Source organism: Microplitis demolitor, chromosome 8 (genome assembly GCF_026212275.2).
Source record: "Microplitis demolitor isolate Queensland-Clemson2020A chromosome 8, iyMicDemo2.1a, whole genome shotgun sequence".
Classification (NCBI taxonomy): Eukaryota; Metazoa; Arthropoda; class Insecta; order Hymenoptera; family Braconidae; genus Microplitis; species Microplitis demolitor.
The window spans coordinates 13,961,138-13,978,991 of NC_068552.1; the positions used below are offsets into that span (position 1 = coordinate 13,961,138).

Here is a 17,854-nt window from a genome sequence, read left to right on the forward strand (position 1 = left end):
GTGCTGCTGCTGCCGTCGCGATTCCCCTCAACGTTGGATACTTCTCTCTTGCCTCCGCTCCACCAGCACTACTACTACTACTACTACGATCACTACTACTATTCCAACAATCTCCTCTCGTTCCTTCTCCACTTGATTCTCTGTGTTGGTAGTTTTCTTGTTCCTCACCCCGGACGACCACCCACTCACTAGATGCGAGTGAGTGAGTGAGTGAGTGAGTGAGTGAGTGAGAGGGATAGTCAGCAGCCGATGTGCGTCCAAAGCCAAACCGTGTTGCCGGTTCTCCAGCGGTGGCGGCAGCGGGCTATCGCTGTCGAGCGAAAAAGGAGCGACGTAGGGGAACTAAAGCAAGTGAGATGGTGGGAATTATGGGCACATGCGCAGTAGGATATTTATCGAGCGCCAGAGGAGCGTCAGGTGACGCGGAGACGACGAAAGATTGTGAGCTCGCGTAGTGGGGAGTTTATGACTGTAGTGGTATAGCTGGAGTATATACAAGTAGTACTGGCTGTAGAGTTGTGAGGAATAATTTTGGTAGTGGGGATAGAAATAAGCAAGAACAAGACTGAGCAAGAGCTATTTATTTAAGGCGCAGTAGGGGTAGTGGCGCTAGGATCGCGGACAGTCGCTGTCGCGCCAGGCACCAGTTCCAGCAGTCCGAGCAGTCGCAATTCCGTCGCCTAACCAGCATCGCTCGCCTCTTTTACCTTTTCACCCTCTCGCAAAACGCATCGAGGCTTTAGCCGCAAAGCTGCATCAATTCGCCCGTGTCCCCCGTTTTCCCCACTCCCTTTAAGCCTCAACACCGTCACCGTCCCCCTCCTTGTGTCACCTCTCGGTCGCGTCGTCGTTCAAAGATCGTCGTAACGCGCCCATCGTACGGCGCTCAGTCGCGAGTGGTGTCAAAACGTTGGTGAGAAATATTCAACGTTTATAACTCTAAAACACTCTTCGTGTCGTGATAATATTTTTAAATATAATAATAATTATTTAAATTTAAATTTAAATTACAACACGATAATAAAAAAGAGGCCAACGACAAGGAAAACGACAGCAACTATTTTTATCTGATAACGACAGTCATTTTTTTTTATTTTTTAAATTTGGTGATATATATTTATCTGTTTGACATTTTTAAATAGTTAAATTTTTTTATTTTAATAATAATAATAATATTATTATTATTGTTGTTGTTGAATTTAATTAAATTTCAAGAGGATAAATTATTATCAAATTAGTGGAAGGCTGATATGAGACGGAGAAACATCAAAGATCGTGATCATTTGCACCGGCATTGTCAGTGAGAGAAAAAATAAATTTTTTAAAAATAAGAGTGTGTAGTCAGATCGCTGTGTTAATTTTTCACCAATTGGACACGGTAAAAGTAAGTGTGACTCGATTGTTAAATTCAAGTTTTTTTTTTACAAAGTGTTTTTAAACTCAAACCTCGTATATTATTTATTATTAATAATCGACAGTTTATAACAAACGCAAATAAAAAAAATATTAATAATGTAAACGAAGAAAAAAAATACTCGGAAGAAAAATAAACGCATCGCGGTAAGCGAGATTAGTCTCTTGACGTGTCACGAGCACACATTATGTATAACCAAACTCGTTCCGGGTAATACTGTCTACGTTTACTAACATAAGAGTGCTAGATATATATAAATATATATATTTAAAAATATGGAGTGCCAGCGATAACTGACTTAAAACAAAACACTAAAACTCGTGATATTTATTTCAGTGTTTTATATTTATTATACTTTTTTTTTTAAATCCGCTTTAATTAACTTGCTATCTAACGTGATTATAAAATGGAGTACATTCGTTTTACCGCGTTTCCAATCTTACTTCTATCGCCAGCAATCATATTTATACATACATATATATTTATATATAAAATACACAGATTGAGTGATTTTTTGGTTAATAAAAAGGATGATACTGAAATTTGCTGACGTCTAATAATTTTTGGATTATTTTTAAAAATGATAAAAAATATTTTTAAAAATTGCACTCGTAGATTTTTTAATTTTCTACATGTGCATATTTTTAGTTATTTTTTTTTTTTAATTAAATCGTTGATGAAAAAATCCAAAAATAATTAGTTGTCTGCTAAGTTCAGAATCATATAAAAAATAACCGGAGCATAGTCACGTTATCATCGCGATACAAAAATAATCACCGCGTGTTCCGGTTAAAGGTACGCGAGTAGTTAAATTTTAAAAGAGGGGGAATTCTGCGCGTAGTACGTAAGTTTAGTATGATTCGGTGTATGTCGACAGTCGACGATAAGCCATGCGATAAACTCTATAATAATGAAGCTTATTGGAATTAAACGGCAAGTTAAGTTTTTTACCGTATGACAATTATTACCAGCGATTCTAGTTTTTATTTCTAATCCTACCTAACACTGTCACTAAATGGCTCATTGAAATACAAACGACTTGATACGTGTCTCTTGTTATATTACTCATATTATCAGGGTGACGTTATTCCCGAGCATTAAAGCGCTTCTCGTATAGTACGTATTCCATTATTCCCCTCTACCGAATACTTAATACCGTCCATCTAACTCGTATTATATCTCAGTCTCAGTCTCCTCAGTGTCAGTGTGTTAAATAACGTCCCCATATGATAGCTTCCCGCATATACTCGTTAGTGTGCGGACATTACAGGCTGTTGAGAAATTCATATGATATTACTCTCGTATTCTCTCGTTTATCTATCTCATTTTTTTTTATGTTATCTTTTTTTATATTATTATTTTCACTTCACATACGTTACACTCGCGTGACATATAGCCAGCGGACGAGCATTTAAATTTTTATTTTTATTTTTGTCCTGTAGCGTGTGACTTAAATGTCGAGTATAACGCAACCCCGTGATATCTCAGTATTATTTTTGAATTAATATAAAAAAAATAAAATACATATACATATACATATATATATATATAGTACAGTATGTTTGTTACAGTGCTGTACACCAGTTAGATTTATTAATTTTGTTATTTTGCTGTCTCAATGGAACGAATACGGATTTCACTTGTGTGATTCGTGACTTATTCAAGCTGAACGAGTTCAGTTATTCGTCACGCTTGTTTGTCACTATTTAGTTTTGTTGCTTCTGGGTCGCTTATCGCCCTCCAAATTCACGATCGTTAAATAAAAAAAATATAAAAGAGCTTATGTAACTTGCCCAGAAAATGTTTATATACATACACACTTATACACAACAAATATATATATAAATAAATGACTATACATTGTTGTACACATACATGTATAGATATATTTGTTATTTGTACATATTGTATTCGTATGTATGTTTTTTCCTTCACGGGCAATTGTAGCCATGCTCGCTATCTGCACTCGACCGGTCGCAATCTCGACATCCTGCCAGCAGGAATTCCGCAATCGAGTTCGACATATACATATAACGTATATATGTATATATATATTCAGCAATGAAAAGTCGAGGTTAAGTCGTGAACCAAACTAATACATACATAGACTTTAAATGGTAATGATTTAGTTTTATCCCACTTTAATATGACTTTATATGAAAGAGAAAAAAAAAGTTAATAAATAATTTTTTTTTTAGCTATATAAATTTAACAACTTTTAGTAAATGACACTATATCATATTAAATATATAGTTCAATTACTTTTCTCTCATCGTGCACACTCACAAACTATTAATCTTTCACGTCACGAGTAATTCAAGTTGCAAAAGTTACCGCGCCATATGCTTTGAGACGCGTCACGAGACTTGTGTAAAAAGCACGTGCGAATTCATATACACTGAGAGTTGAGTAGTTGTGCAGCAGTTATGTTAGATTCCCTCTCTTTTTATTTCATTATTTATTATTATATCACGTTGTTTTTATTTATTTCATTTTCTTCATTCTCTTATCTACATATGTATGTATGTATGTAATTCTTTAAAAGCGCAGCAAGACTCGTCACGGAATGCGTGTTACCATTGAGTGCGCTTGCACTTCCGTGTAGTAACTTTAAATGAGGCGCGTTACTCATCATCATCATCATCATCATTCTTGTCATTATCATTAATATTATAATAATCATTGTCATAGGTTGTTATTTTTTTTTCTCCATTGTTATTTGTTACAATTTAAACTCCAGTAGAATTCATCCTTCGTTTGTGTACTTGATATTCAACGTTAATGAAAAGTAAACAATAAAAAAATAAATATAAAATATTGGTGAAAGTATAGTTAAAATATTTCAATATTTTATATGAAAATTCACGTTGTTGAAGAAAAATATGTATGTTAAGTATGCAATTCCTTAAGACGAAATCCGCGCAACGAAAGTTTTGAGAAAGATTGACTTTGGATGAGTGCGTACTCAAGTCTGATGTATGTTGCTTTTTTATACCTATTATAGAGAAAGCCACATCACAAAAAATACAGACATATGATGTATAAATAGAAGATGCGAAAAAAAAAATTCGAGACTGAAAAATATAAATAAAAAAATTGTAGCGCATTCATCATGATATAAAATTTTTTAGTATCTAGATGATACTGCATAGTCATCACTTGAACTTTTCTCTCGATTTTTATCATCCCACTCACCTCAAGACCCACTCGTGTATATAACTATATATATTTTTATAAATCGTATATGATCGACCAGTCTTGTTGAAATATACAGTACAGTCAATACAGTACCGGTCAGTACCGACGATGAGGGTCGCCATTTAAACACAAAAAGAAGATTGCGTATTGTTTCGAAGGCGATTAAAGATCTCTCTTTAGTACAGAGCAAGGAGGCGATCACTGTATTATAGTTATATATATATATATATATATATATATATATATATATATATATACGTGGGACGATGAGTACAGAGACGTGGATCCACGTAGGAGGAAACCTTTAATCGTTCGATAGCGCGCCAGCGAACATTGTATTGGAGAAATTGTAAAAAAATAAAGAGAATAATACCAATGAAAGAAGATGAGAGTTTAAGATAAATTCATTTCGTTTCGTATATTTCGATGCAATCGCTTTTTAAGTACTCTATTGATTTTTTAAAAAAATTTTAATTGCTTGTGAATTCACTTGAATTCTTATTCTTATTCTATTTATAGCAGCAATTATTTTAAAGTACTTGTAATATTTTATTTATAGAATAAAATAAAATTGCATCGAGAATCGATTGACGTTTCTGATTTGGTGTTATGCGAAAAAAGACAAACTTTAGCAGTAGATGCCGGAAATCCGTACTCGTTCATCGTTCAGCGCGAGGGCTAGATCAAAGAGAAAAAGTATCAAATAAAAAAGTAAAAAAACACAATAATAATAAATAGAAAGGTATTGCAGAGTTATATTACACTGCTGGTGACGAAAAAAAAAATATGACCGACTTTCTTTATACCTTTCGTTTGTGCATTGATCATTAAAAATTTTTCAATTTTAACACTTTTTTTTTTCAACGCCAAGTAATATCTTGCGCATTGCCTCTACTTGCGCGTATATGCGAAAAATCGATAGTGAAGTAAAAGTAGACTGAAGAACATAAGAAATGAAATACTTCATGGCTATTATATTTTACTCTTCACTACTTTGTTTTACATATCTGCATACACATACCGATACAATGTAATGCTTCATACTTATTTTCACTTTTTCTTTAGCTAAAACTTTATCCGTAGCATGTTACATTGAATTAAGAACACCCAGTGCAATGTCCTCAGTTCGTACAACTCGGTAAATGTAACGACACGATATTGTATAGATGTCGATGTACAAACATGTATGAAAGAGCTTAAGTGTACACATATGCATACTATATATATATATAAATATACAACACTAGTGGGTTTCACGTACAGGGAAGTGGCACCAGTTGCATCTTTGCATTAAAACGACGCGTGACGGGAGAACGGTTAAAAGAGAGAAAAGCGTGAAGAGAATGAGAGAGAACAAATAGGAACGAGATCTCTGGAAATAAAAGGAACGAGTCGAGAGAGAAGATATGTATATATGTATATGAATGTATGTGTGTTTTTTTATAGATAGCTGGCTAACATTGAGTGGGAGAGGGAGAGGGAGAGTGAGAATGATGAGAATAGTACGTGTTATGAGGATGCAACTGAGTGAGAAAGCACAAAGGAACGGACTCGGTTGGTAACGCGAGCTTAAAGCATTTTTTTCTCTGGATCTGTATATACATTTTTCATACCACCCTTCTCACTTATATATCTCATTTCGATCCTCTTCTTTACTTTATTTTATATTTATCTTCTACTAGTGTGTCACCTTATTTCTTCTCTTTATATATATAGTATACAATATATGTAGCATATTGTGTACAGATACAATTGCTGTACGTTACAATATATTATATTATATATTAGATTAGCGAATACAGAGACAAGGTGCTCGTAATTTTGACCCCGACATTTATAATATTTATGAGTCGAGTGAACAAAACTGATAGTAGGTGTGCCTCGTTTTAATTTTAGCGTCGTGACAGACTTGGTCACGCGCGTGTGCGAATACGCTAAGAGAGGTAAAGAGAAAGGTGCCGTTGACCTGCCGATATAACCTACAAATATATATTTTTCTGTTCTTATGTATATATATATATATCTTTTTTTATCTTGTCAAGTATCAATCTAACTTAGTTGTCGGACAGTTTTAAATTGATCAAATGGAGTTTTAATTAACCACGTGAATTCTAGCCTGATATATTTTCGAGCCCGTGTGTGTTTTTTGAATAAACTCGTACATGTATAATTCATTTTTTTAGAGATAAATTTATATAATGGTATAAACTGATAAATTAAAATATATTAGGTGTGTAAATTAATTTCACTAAAACTTGGTCATACTATCTCATAACTTTACAATTCACATTTACAATTATTATATTCATTTCCAGCTGTCTACTGTATATTCTATATGTTCTATTTATATATACGTGTATATATATATTTATACATTATACATACATATGTACAAGATACGGCAGTTAGATTATCATAATTTTGCCGAGAAGATTCTCGCACATCAGGAACTTGGGAGTTTCAAAATTTATCCAGTATATATGTATAGCCTACTCTTCTATCTACATATCTACATATCTATATATATATATATATATATATTATGTTTATTTTATCTTTTCCAAATATATAATGGCAGCTGAACTGCAAGAGATATTTGGGTTACATATCGAGTCACTCGCTTTTGACCATTTCTATCGATATGTCCGAGTTTCGATCTATCTACACGTGTACCAGAATCCCTCAAACTATCTCTCTCTTCCTTTCTCATTTCTCTTTCTCTTTCTCTGAAATTTCGTAATTGAGTTTCAATTCAGTACTCTGTTGGAATCGATCCCCATTGCATTCTCGATTCATACTCGATCGATCCTCGTCACGTCAGAGATTCCGATCGAATCTCTGCATTTGGACAGTACAAGGAGAAGGTTTACGTGCGTCGACTTTTTATTCGCCTACTCGCGTTTACTTTTACCTCTGCAAATACATATATATATCGTCATTTTTCCTCTACCGACTCTCTGACGCCGACTTTAATCTCCAATCCATATAATCGCCCATCGAACATCCAGTGCGTGGTAGTATAGGCTCTATAAATCATTCGAAAATCTATCCTCGTATGTTATCGATGTGTTTACGATGAAGCAACAATATTCGTATTTGATTCCAGCTGTAAAATACTGAATAAAAAAAAATGTCATAGCCTTGGGTGTTATATTTACTCTTGTTATTATTTTATATAACAGTCGGTGTATTAATTTATTTTATCTATTAAAAAAAAAAATATTAATAAAAAAAGTGATTGTTGAAGGCTACTGGTCACGGAACTTACTGGAGTGCAGTAAAACCGCTATCATGACAGCGTTATCCCGGGCCGTGGTCTTTTTATTCACTCTTACTCTCTCGCTCTGGCACTTTATTTCTGTTTACTTCTCTCTTTATCTCTATTTACCTCATACGATACCAGAGATCGAATAATCCTGGAGCTGCGGGGAGCCAGGGCAACATTTGATACACCCGTATCATCAGTTTGCCGCGTTATTTTTTCGTTAAATTGCCGTTATAGCTCCACTTTTAACCCCCGCCGGCAAAGCACTGCCCGTGGACCAGCCGAAACAGCATCACCACAGTTCTACCCATCAACATTCTAACTATATATGTATATTTATATACATATATATGCGACTGTGGGCCTCGTAAGTGAATTATAGTTACGGCCAGTGCACTTTTTTATTTTTTAATTTTTTTTTTTTCTCGCTTATTCGAATGTATTAGTGGTGGTGGTGGTGGTCTGCGCGTGTGTGTATGTGTGCTCGAAAAAAATGTTTCGACTGGAAAAAGTAACGAGATGTGTTATACGTAAAAAACCGACTCGTTATTTTTCATGTGCATTTTCACATGACCACCTGTGCTTGTTCACTTCTATTTCCTATTATTTCTGTCTCCCTGTCACACTGAGTGGTAGTCGTATTGTACATATAGTATATAGTACTATGGTGGATAGTATATATCTAATGCCCACTTTTAAAATAATTGTTGCCGCGATATGTTCTTTTTCATATATATTTTTTTTATTTTTTGTTTATTTATCCTATGAGCTAAACTAATCGATCTCTGTGTCATTGAATCTGCATGATGTACAATCAGCTTTTAAAACAATCAATCTCTCTCGTATTTTTATTACTTTGCAATTTTAAAAAATTAAACAAAAATTTATTACGAAAATAAAAATAATTTTTGGTACTTGTTTTTGCGAATCAGTTCTTTGTTTTTCTTATGGCGAAGGAACCAGGCCGTGAAGTCTGGGGTCCGCCCTTGATGTCGTCGTCGTTGTTTTCATAACTACCTACTAAGCTGTATAGTTTATTGTGAAAAATGATAAATTGTTGTTTTTCATCAGCAATATTTAATCCTTTTATTTCCTAATAATAATACTGCAACAATAATAATAATATTTATAGACATAGTTGGTATTATTGAGCAAAATTGAATAGCATACTATATAACAATGTGTAATTTTTTATAAGTACGCAAGTTAACTGGTTGACCAAGCGTATATATCTGTCTTCTAAGTACGTCGTTTCGCTTATTTAATATTAACATATATATTTGTATATGCTCTGTACTTGATGCTTTGTCTAAATGTACTGTATGAATATCATGAGTGATTTGTATTTATAACTCTGAACGCGTTATTATTTAACCACTAGATGGCTGACATGTCGATGAACGCGCTCACTTGTAAAGATTTTTGATCGTGTGAACTAAAGTATGTGTATGATGCAGCTTCAATATCGTATATATATCCACCGGTGCCAATATAACACGAACAGCAAAAGTGAATAAATGGGCAGGCAACATAAACCATAGACCTGGAAATGATTTTTTAACATTTCCAAATGACTAGCTCGAATTTTATCTACAGACGGAAAGAGTCAAAGAGCTCTCACCTATCATTCGTGTGCCCTGATATTCCAGCCATATGATCGCTTTTAGTCTTTTGTGTTTTGCCATTCCGTTTAGTTCGTTCAATTTTTTTTTTTTCTTTTTTTTTATTTGTTTTAGTTTTTATTTTTATCATTATTTCATATCGACCAATCACTTCACAGCATGCATAATCAATACAAATTAACGTTATGTGTTTGGCCTTGCGTCCGCTGATCGCATTATCCAATCGATAAAACTTTATTTCTATCCTATCTATTTTATTACTTTTTTTTCTCTATATATATTTACATCCTCTGATATAAAAATACATTTTATTACTCACTTATATTTATTTTTTAAATTATAACTGTGTACAGTAGCCAGTAAGCTTGATATATATTTTAGAAAAAATTAATAACGTCCAGAGTTACAGAATTACGGATAGGTGTGACGATATACTCATATGTTGTAACTAGTGATGTAAAGCTAAGCATGTGCCCGTCAAATGCTCGTCATTTGCTCGTCATTTGATGTCAATTGACCAACTAAAAAAAATGACCGCCGGTCATTTTTTGAATTTAATGTCGATTCCCGCGAAATGAGAATAAAAAATTATTAAAAATTTGACCAAAAAATGAACGAAAAATTTTTGACTGGCATTCTCCATCTAAGTAGTTGAGCAAGCCAAATTTATTTATTATCGTCAGAATTTTTGGATAAATTTTATTCTGAATACTTAAAATATTTAGGTTTCATATAAAATAAGTTGCTTTTTTTTTTTTTTTTTTAAGAGGAATTTTCGTAAAAAGAAAAAAAAATGCTCATGAATTTTTGTGACTGACAAAAAAAAAAAAAATGACGTCAATTGACGAGCATTTGCTCGTCAACTGCTCGTAATTTGACCAAAGTTAAAAATGATCGTCATTTCGCATCACTAGTTGTAACGCGAGCAAGTCATCATTTGTTAATTATATATATATATATATATATATATATATATATATATATATATATATATATATATATATATATATGTGCGTGTTGACATATAGGATGCAACAACTACAATTACGACTTTTAACGGTATATATATATATATATCGGTGTGACCTGCTGGGCATATACATATATGCCAACATTGTGCATATTCAATAGCTTGGTATTAATTGTCGATAACGAGGTCTATGGTTTTCTGACCAGACTCTGTTGAACTGAATGACAACAACAGCACAGTGATATAGACCGGTTCGGTTACAGGACCCTTGAGAAGACGAGCAGTATCATATTCCCGGGATTTTTAAATATTCATAAATTTATTTTTTCTTTTTCGTTCTCTCTATTCATTGATATAGTTATTTATTGTTATTGTTATTCATCTCTTTCAATTTTTATTATTGAAGCTTTTTTTTTAAACGGATGTTGAAATTCAATTATTCATATCAGCTTAAATATCAAAGCTGAAATAGTTGATGCAAATTGGTCATGTTTTAAAAATGTAGTTTAATAAGGCTGTCGGGTAGTAATAGACGTGAAAAAGCTAAAATGAAAATTGAATTAAAATTTTTTAAACTTTGTTGAAATGATAAAATCAAAGCTGAATGTATAGAAGCAGAAAAAAATGTTGAAAAATAAAGCTGAATAATTTTATTTATTAATTTAATATCCTAAAATACTTTGAATTGAGCGTAATCAAATCAGTTCAGTCGATTGGATTAAACAAACACGAGCATCAACGACAGCAAAGTGTGTTAGACAAAAAAAATAAAAAAAATACGGTATTGATTCTCCTGTCAGGTATACAATGGGCCAGTAAATCTGCATATCAATCTATTTTATTTAACTCGCGTGATAACTAATAATAATCACAATCATCCTTCCGAAATTAGTTCAAACTTGCTAATAAAAAAAGATAAATTAATTACTGTTACTAAATTCGTCGCATGCTTTTGCTCACTAATAAATTTTTATTATCATTATTATTATTTTTTTTTTTTTTTGCAAACAATTTCATCACGGAAGAGCAACTCAGCCATACTTGATTTGAATAGTTATATAATTTTTTTTTTTTTTTTTTTTTTTTTTTTTTTTCCATATACATATATATAAAGCTATATAAAAGGTTTTTGCGCTCGTATATTATATACTAGAACAAAAAATAAAATAATAAAAATGCGACAAGTGAAGACGTCACATCGCTTAGTCTCAACTCTCGACCTTCTTAGTGTAAGCGGCTTGTCAGAATATTCGTCGGGAAAATTACGATCTCTGTCTCATCTACTTTCTATTGCTCATTCATTCACATTCAAAAATATCTACACACACATACATAAACATAAACACATACATAAAAATCTTATCGATTTATTTCTATCCCTTTGTTTGTTCATTATCTTTATTTGATGCCTCGAAAATTTAACTACGTCTGCGTCTATAGATCTCTCTATGATAACATTCACATTGTCAGTATGATAAACTCAAACTACTCTATATATTTGTAATATACATACAGTTGTGAGTACTGTAGTATTCATATCATCATCATCATCCACCATCTCGAAGTAGGTTTACTATTATTACTACATACAGATACATATATATGTAGCAAAGTTGAACAGCTGCATTGATATGTGTCATGTGGACACTTGAGAAAATACCTTCTGGCGGTATATCATATCAAGACATGAGTTGAGCCGGTACTGAATGTGTAATACGGTAGCAATGGGCCCTCTGTAAAGAGGAGGTGCGCGATAAGTCTCTTTAAGTGATTTCCACCGGATGAGAATGGTTATATTAAACCTGTGGTTTCACTTTGGACAGAACAACCGGCGATGATAGTTATCTTACAACATAAATGTATATATACAGATATATGTCATATAATCTATAGCAATATAGCTTGTAGAAATAAATCAGTGAGTGGACATTATGCAAGTGGCGACGACAGCTGCGCCTGATACTCTTACCCCCCGATCAGGGATCATAATCTAAAAGGTAACAAGTCGCTCTAACAATTTACTCGGTAATATTGCGTTACACATTATGTACATCCTATAGATATACATATATTGCGAGTAGGTATTACAATAGTATATAATATGTACATTTGGATAGTATATATGTATAACGTAATAAAATATGAGGAGAAGGAGGTATAGAGAAACAAAAGGAGTAACTAGCATACATTAAAATAGCGTAGTATCACGACAGTGAGGGCAAAAATTCGTGCAATTGGATTGTTAGAGCTGAACGCACGCGATATGGTGTTTGGCGCCGATCGAGATATCGATCGAGACTATTTTCCCCCTCCGTGCCTTAGCTTCTCGAGCGTGCTTGCCTCGATAGTTGCGCTTTCGAAGTAAAAAACTTAAACTTGCCGTGCTTCTTTTTTATTTATTTATATTTTATTCCCAAACTATTGCTCTCTTTCTCTCTCTCTTTCCCTCTTTCTTGAAAATACTATGGTCCTTGCATTACAAAAAATATTATAACAGTAACCAAAAATAAGTAAAATAAAAACATAGTAAATACATAATAAACAATAAACCCTGAATGTAAGCTTTTGCATCCGCAGTAACGCGAAATTTCGCTTTTTGGTATGTTTCCAGAAAAATACCAGAGTACGCCTGCGGCACGTGCCAGGAGTGGACCGAATAAATGACGTAAATCCAAGGATCAGAAAGGGACGTAACGCTAACTCGCTGGTCCCCCATCCCCTCTATCCTCCTCTCTCTTTTTATATTTGTCCCGTCTTTTTCTCTCTTTCTCTTTCTCTCTCTTTTTCCTCCTCTCACTTACTAAAAACTTCCACTTAACTATCCTTGTTCACTGTCCTGCTCTGTTTTCCCCAATCTGGCCTTTCTATCTGAAGACCTTACTCACAACCCAACTCGACCTCTCGACCCGTCAGTACACCGACACGTCGTCGCACCCACTTCTTCATCCTCCCTTGCTTTTTATCCTCTACCATCATAACCCAATTCGCACATCCTTTTTTCCCACATAGCCGCACTGCAGCAGTGAAACCAGATCACTGACATATACTACGTCCAGCAGTTTAAACAGCGATACACACATCAACCTAGTCTGTCTTCTGCTCCACAAAACAACAGCAACAGCAACAGCCATTTAAACAGCAGACTCTTGTAAGATCAATTAAAAGGCTAAAGAATTTTTGATTCCTGTAATAACTATTACAGTATCTGTCATTGTACATCTGCAACTGCTGTTGCTAAAGCCTAGTGAGTGCACTTGCCGATCGTTACAGCTTCCAAGCTTTTCCAGAGCTTTGGCATTGAACTGAAAAATATTTAAATCTAAAAACCAGATCACGGTATCTTGTGCAAGTGTCTGTAATTATCAATACTGTCAGCTCATCTTGGCCTAATCTTACGGCCTACACCAAAATCGAGCAACGAGACGCCAGAAAAAAAAATTCAGTGCAACTGGAAGATTAATAATTTATAAATAGTCGATGCATATAAATTACTTTAGTCGATATCTATTAATGGATTTAGCGACAAGTTATTATTGAATATACCTCACTATTAATTGATTATTTACTTGTATTAAATAATATTTGCTATAAATAAAGTTAGCAAATATAACAAATAACATTATTAATCCAATACAAAGAGTGTGATTAAAGGATAATTATAACTTTGAATATTGAAAAATAATTCATCGGGTGTAAACGGCAATAAAACAATTAAAAGGTAGATATTTTTAATTTATTTTACTGACGAAAATAAAGTCTGTGTGATTGATGATTGAATGATTTAAATTTTAAACATATAATAATAATTATTAGCATGCATGATGTAAAGTAAAAAAAATAATTAAAAAAAAAAAAAAAAAAGAACATATATTACTGTTTTATGAGTAATCAAGATTGTAGCTCGTGAAACAAGTTTAATATGAGTCAATGATTGAGAATTTGTACTGAATGATTTTATTATTCGTCAGTAATATATTATTATTATAAAAAAAAGATTGCTTATCAATTGATTTATAAAGAGATAAAATATAATAATAATAGTAGTATTTTACAAAATAAAATATAAAGTCAACCAGTCATAAATACTAACACACATCGATGTATATAAACTAGTTAAACGGCGCGTGTTGTAATTTGACGACGTCTGGCGAGTTAACGAAAAAACAAAATTACAAGAAGAAGAAGTTGAAGAGTGAGCGTGATTACACGAGGATTCAAACCAATCCAATTAACACGAGGATAATAAGATGGCAATGGTCAACATGAACAACCTACTTAATGGCAAGGATTCACGCTGGTTACAACTTGAGGTGTGCCGAGAGTTTCAACGCAACAAGTGCACCAGGCCTGATACGGAGTGCAAATTCGCTCATCCACCAGCCAACGTCGAGGTGCAGAATGGACGAGTAACAGCCTGCTACGACAGTATCAAGGTGAGTTTTATTATTATTATTATTATTACAAAAATTATTATTTATATTTATATATTTATATATAATGGGTACCGCCTATTTAACATACCACGTTATCTTAATGCATGCTTTTTATTTATTTTTAATTGAATTTTATTTATTTCTTTTGCCTTAAAACGTAATATATTATCTTATACATAAATTCTGATTATTATAAATATAATAGAATATAGAATATAGTATACAACAATATAACACTGTAGCTTGAAGGCTTGATCGGAAAGATAAGCAAGATAAGCTGATAGAAATTCCCTGTATGTAAGCTGCTTCAGCTTATCGCGACCAATATATATAAATATATATATGCCTCTTATCGTGTGCGCGGCCAATAAAAGCTTGTCAATGACGAATAACAAGTAGTTTTGTTATTTTACTGGCAACTATTTTTATTTTAAATTAGAAAAAAAAAATAATTTACGTTGAAATAGTTGATGCAGAATAATAGTTTTTTTTTTTTTTGTGGAGGTTATTGTTAGTGATGGACATAAAAAATATCTGCAACAATTGTTTCAAAGAAAATAATAGTATGATAGATTTATTGTGAGTATAATATATAATTCCCAAGGTCGAGATATATGCGAAATTGATTGCATAACCCGCTGTTAATGAGCGCGACAGGCGTGGGTGCGAACAGGCCAAGTGATTGACGTAATCCGGCGTGATCGTGCTCTCCAACTACATGTTTTTCTCGTTTGTTAAATTTTTATTCAAACATACATGTCTACATTATTTTTTTATCGTGATGGCGCTAAAATATTTATAAATAAATTTATATGTTGAAAATAAATACAGACAGACAGAGTAGAGCCAAAGAATGTGCACATATGTATAGCTTTGAATAACAATAATGGTCCTGTCGTAGTGATATGCATGGATAGAAATTTCATTTTCCGAGAAATTTAATTTCCCGCCGCGACACCAAAGCCTTGTTGCTGTTCTGTCTGACTTTTTATACTGGTTAACACTCATCGGTGAGTAAGCCATGCTGTTTCGGGTACATTTTACTGTCGGAAACATCCGTCCGTTCGTCCGTCCATCCTTTCGTTGGTTTGTACGTCTGTCCGTTCGATATCCAGCCTCAAAAACTCAACATACATCGTCTTTTACTCGTGGTATTAATGTCGTGAGTCTGTATACTTACTGAAAGACGACATTGTCCGACGTAGCTCGACTACGACCTCGTTCCACGAATGCTCCGGCAACTTACATTATCGTCTTAGCTCCTCCTCATCGTTTACTTTTTATATTTTATTTTATATTATATTTTATCTTCGTTTTATTTCCTTACGCGTCGTCCAAGAATTCATCATCTCGTCGCGTGAATAACGACGATCTTCTCGCGCCAAGTTCAATTAATTATGACGACGACAATTAGAGTTATCGCTCTTACGACCCATACTATGTTTCACCATTAAATATACTTCCATTGGTCTTTATAATTTTTTTTATCTTTTAAAATATTTTCTTTCCCCTTCTCTTTACTTTTTTTTTTATTTAAAATATTCTCAATAACTTTATCGAGTTTTAATCAACTGTGAAACTTTACTGAGATTTATCAATCCTCGAAAATGTCTCTTTGGTTTTCCAATTTACTCGTGATTTAACCCTCTGGTGACGTTATGAGTGGCCAGTCTACAATTCGCCCCATTTACTAAGCGGCGTTATCGATTCCAATTACCTTAAAACTTTCAATTAATTCAGCTGTCAGGCGTTACGCATGGCAAAGGAATCAACGATTCGAGGGATAGGGAAAATGGAAAGGGAGTGTCACTCCCTTTACATACCTACTTCTATCTATATCTATATCTATATCTATATATAAATGTCTGCCAAAAAAGCTTGGGGCCAGATGTCCATCCGGGTTTTGCAAAAGCCACCCTCACGCTATCACTCTATTGGTCAGTTAGTTTTATATATACTTGCTTTCTGATTGACATTTCTTTTTTACCTGTCTGCCACCGTAGTGTCCTACATTTTTTAGTGGTTTGTTAAAAAAATTTAATTAAGTCACCATGTCAAATATACCTAACAGTTATTAAATATTTTTTCTATTTTTACTCCTGGTTAAAACTCCTATCGTCAATCGAAATTTATTTTTATCCGTTTCTAAAATGATAATTTAAAAATTAAACGGCTTAGATATCATTTATATTTATTATTATTTGCTATTAAAATTTAAAAAAAAGTACATTTTTGATATTCCACGTTTACAAAACATGTGGAAACAGAGAAAGAGGGAACAGAGCAAGTTATCTCTGACGGACACACGAAAAACGAGCTACAGCTGCCACGCCTTTGCACCTGTCGCGTCTGTTACTACGACCAAAATACAGCTAGAAACTACATTAGCTGTTAGTTTTCGTGCTTAATATATATGTATATATATATATATATATAGAATAGAATAAGTAAAAAAAGAAATAGTAACGACAGTGTGTGTAACGATGAAGTTTAAACGTAAACGTACGATTGCTGTTGGTACCTCCAACATAGTTTACTCTATTTACAACCCCCACAAAGACGTTGTTTTCTACTCACATATCCTATATACTACTCGTGTGTTATGTTACACTTTTCTCAGTAGTTCTCTAGTTTAGTTATATATATTCGACCCACATCTATGCGCTCAACACGAGAGGGTGAAATTACTTTCCGTTCTCACCACTATTAGCCTGCAGACATTTAGTTTCTGATTTTTTCGTGAGATTGCAAATTTTTTCTATTTTTATATTCACTTTACTTATTAATATATATATATATCGACTTGATTCCTTTACAACAGAAAATTCTCACCGTCATTATGATTAACTCCCATGCGCGATCATTATGTCATTACAATATATTTTCCCGTATATATTTATATATATAAAAATAATCTTTTGTTTGGCATCGTAAATTACAAGAGTCATGTTG

At 33.3% G+C, this 17,854-nt stretch overlaps 1 protein-coding gene across 10 annotated transcripts in view; it reads left to right on the forward strand.

The window, feature by feature from the left end:
• Positions 1-17,854, forward strand: part of LOC103573241 (protein muscleblind) — a 264,440-nt gene that overhangs the window by 98,536 nt on the left and 148,050 nt on the right. For 3 of the 10 annotated variants that reach the window (XM_014442054.2, XM_014442055.2, XM_008552236.2), the window contains exons 1-3: positions 605-1,384; positions 13,081-14,187; positions 14,583-14,902. In XM_014442054.2, the coding sequence (XP_014297540.1) occupies positions 14,717-14,902 (186 nt within the window). In that variant the 5' untranslated portion in view covers positions 605-1,384; positions 13,081-14,187; positions 14,583-14,716. Of the gene's footprint in view, positions 1-602; positions 1,385-13,080; positions 14,188-14,582; positions 14,903-17,854 lie in introns of those variants that run through there. The other 7 variants (XM_008552237.2, XM_008552238.2, XM_014442053.2 and 4 more) reach the window with 6 other exon arrangements.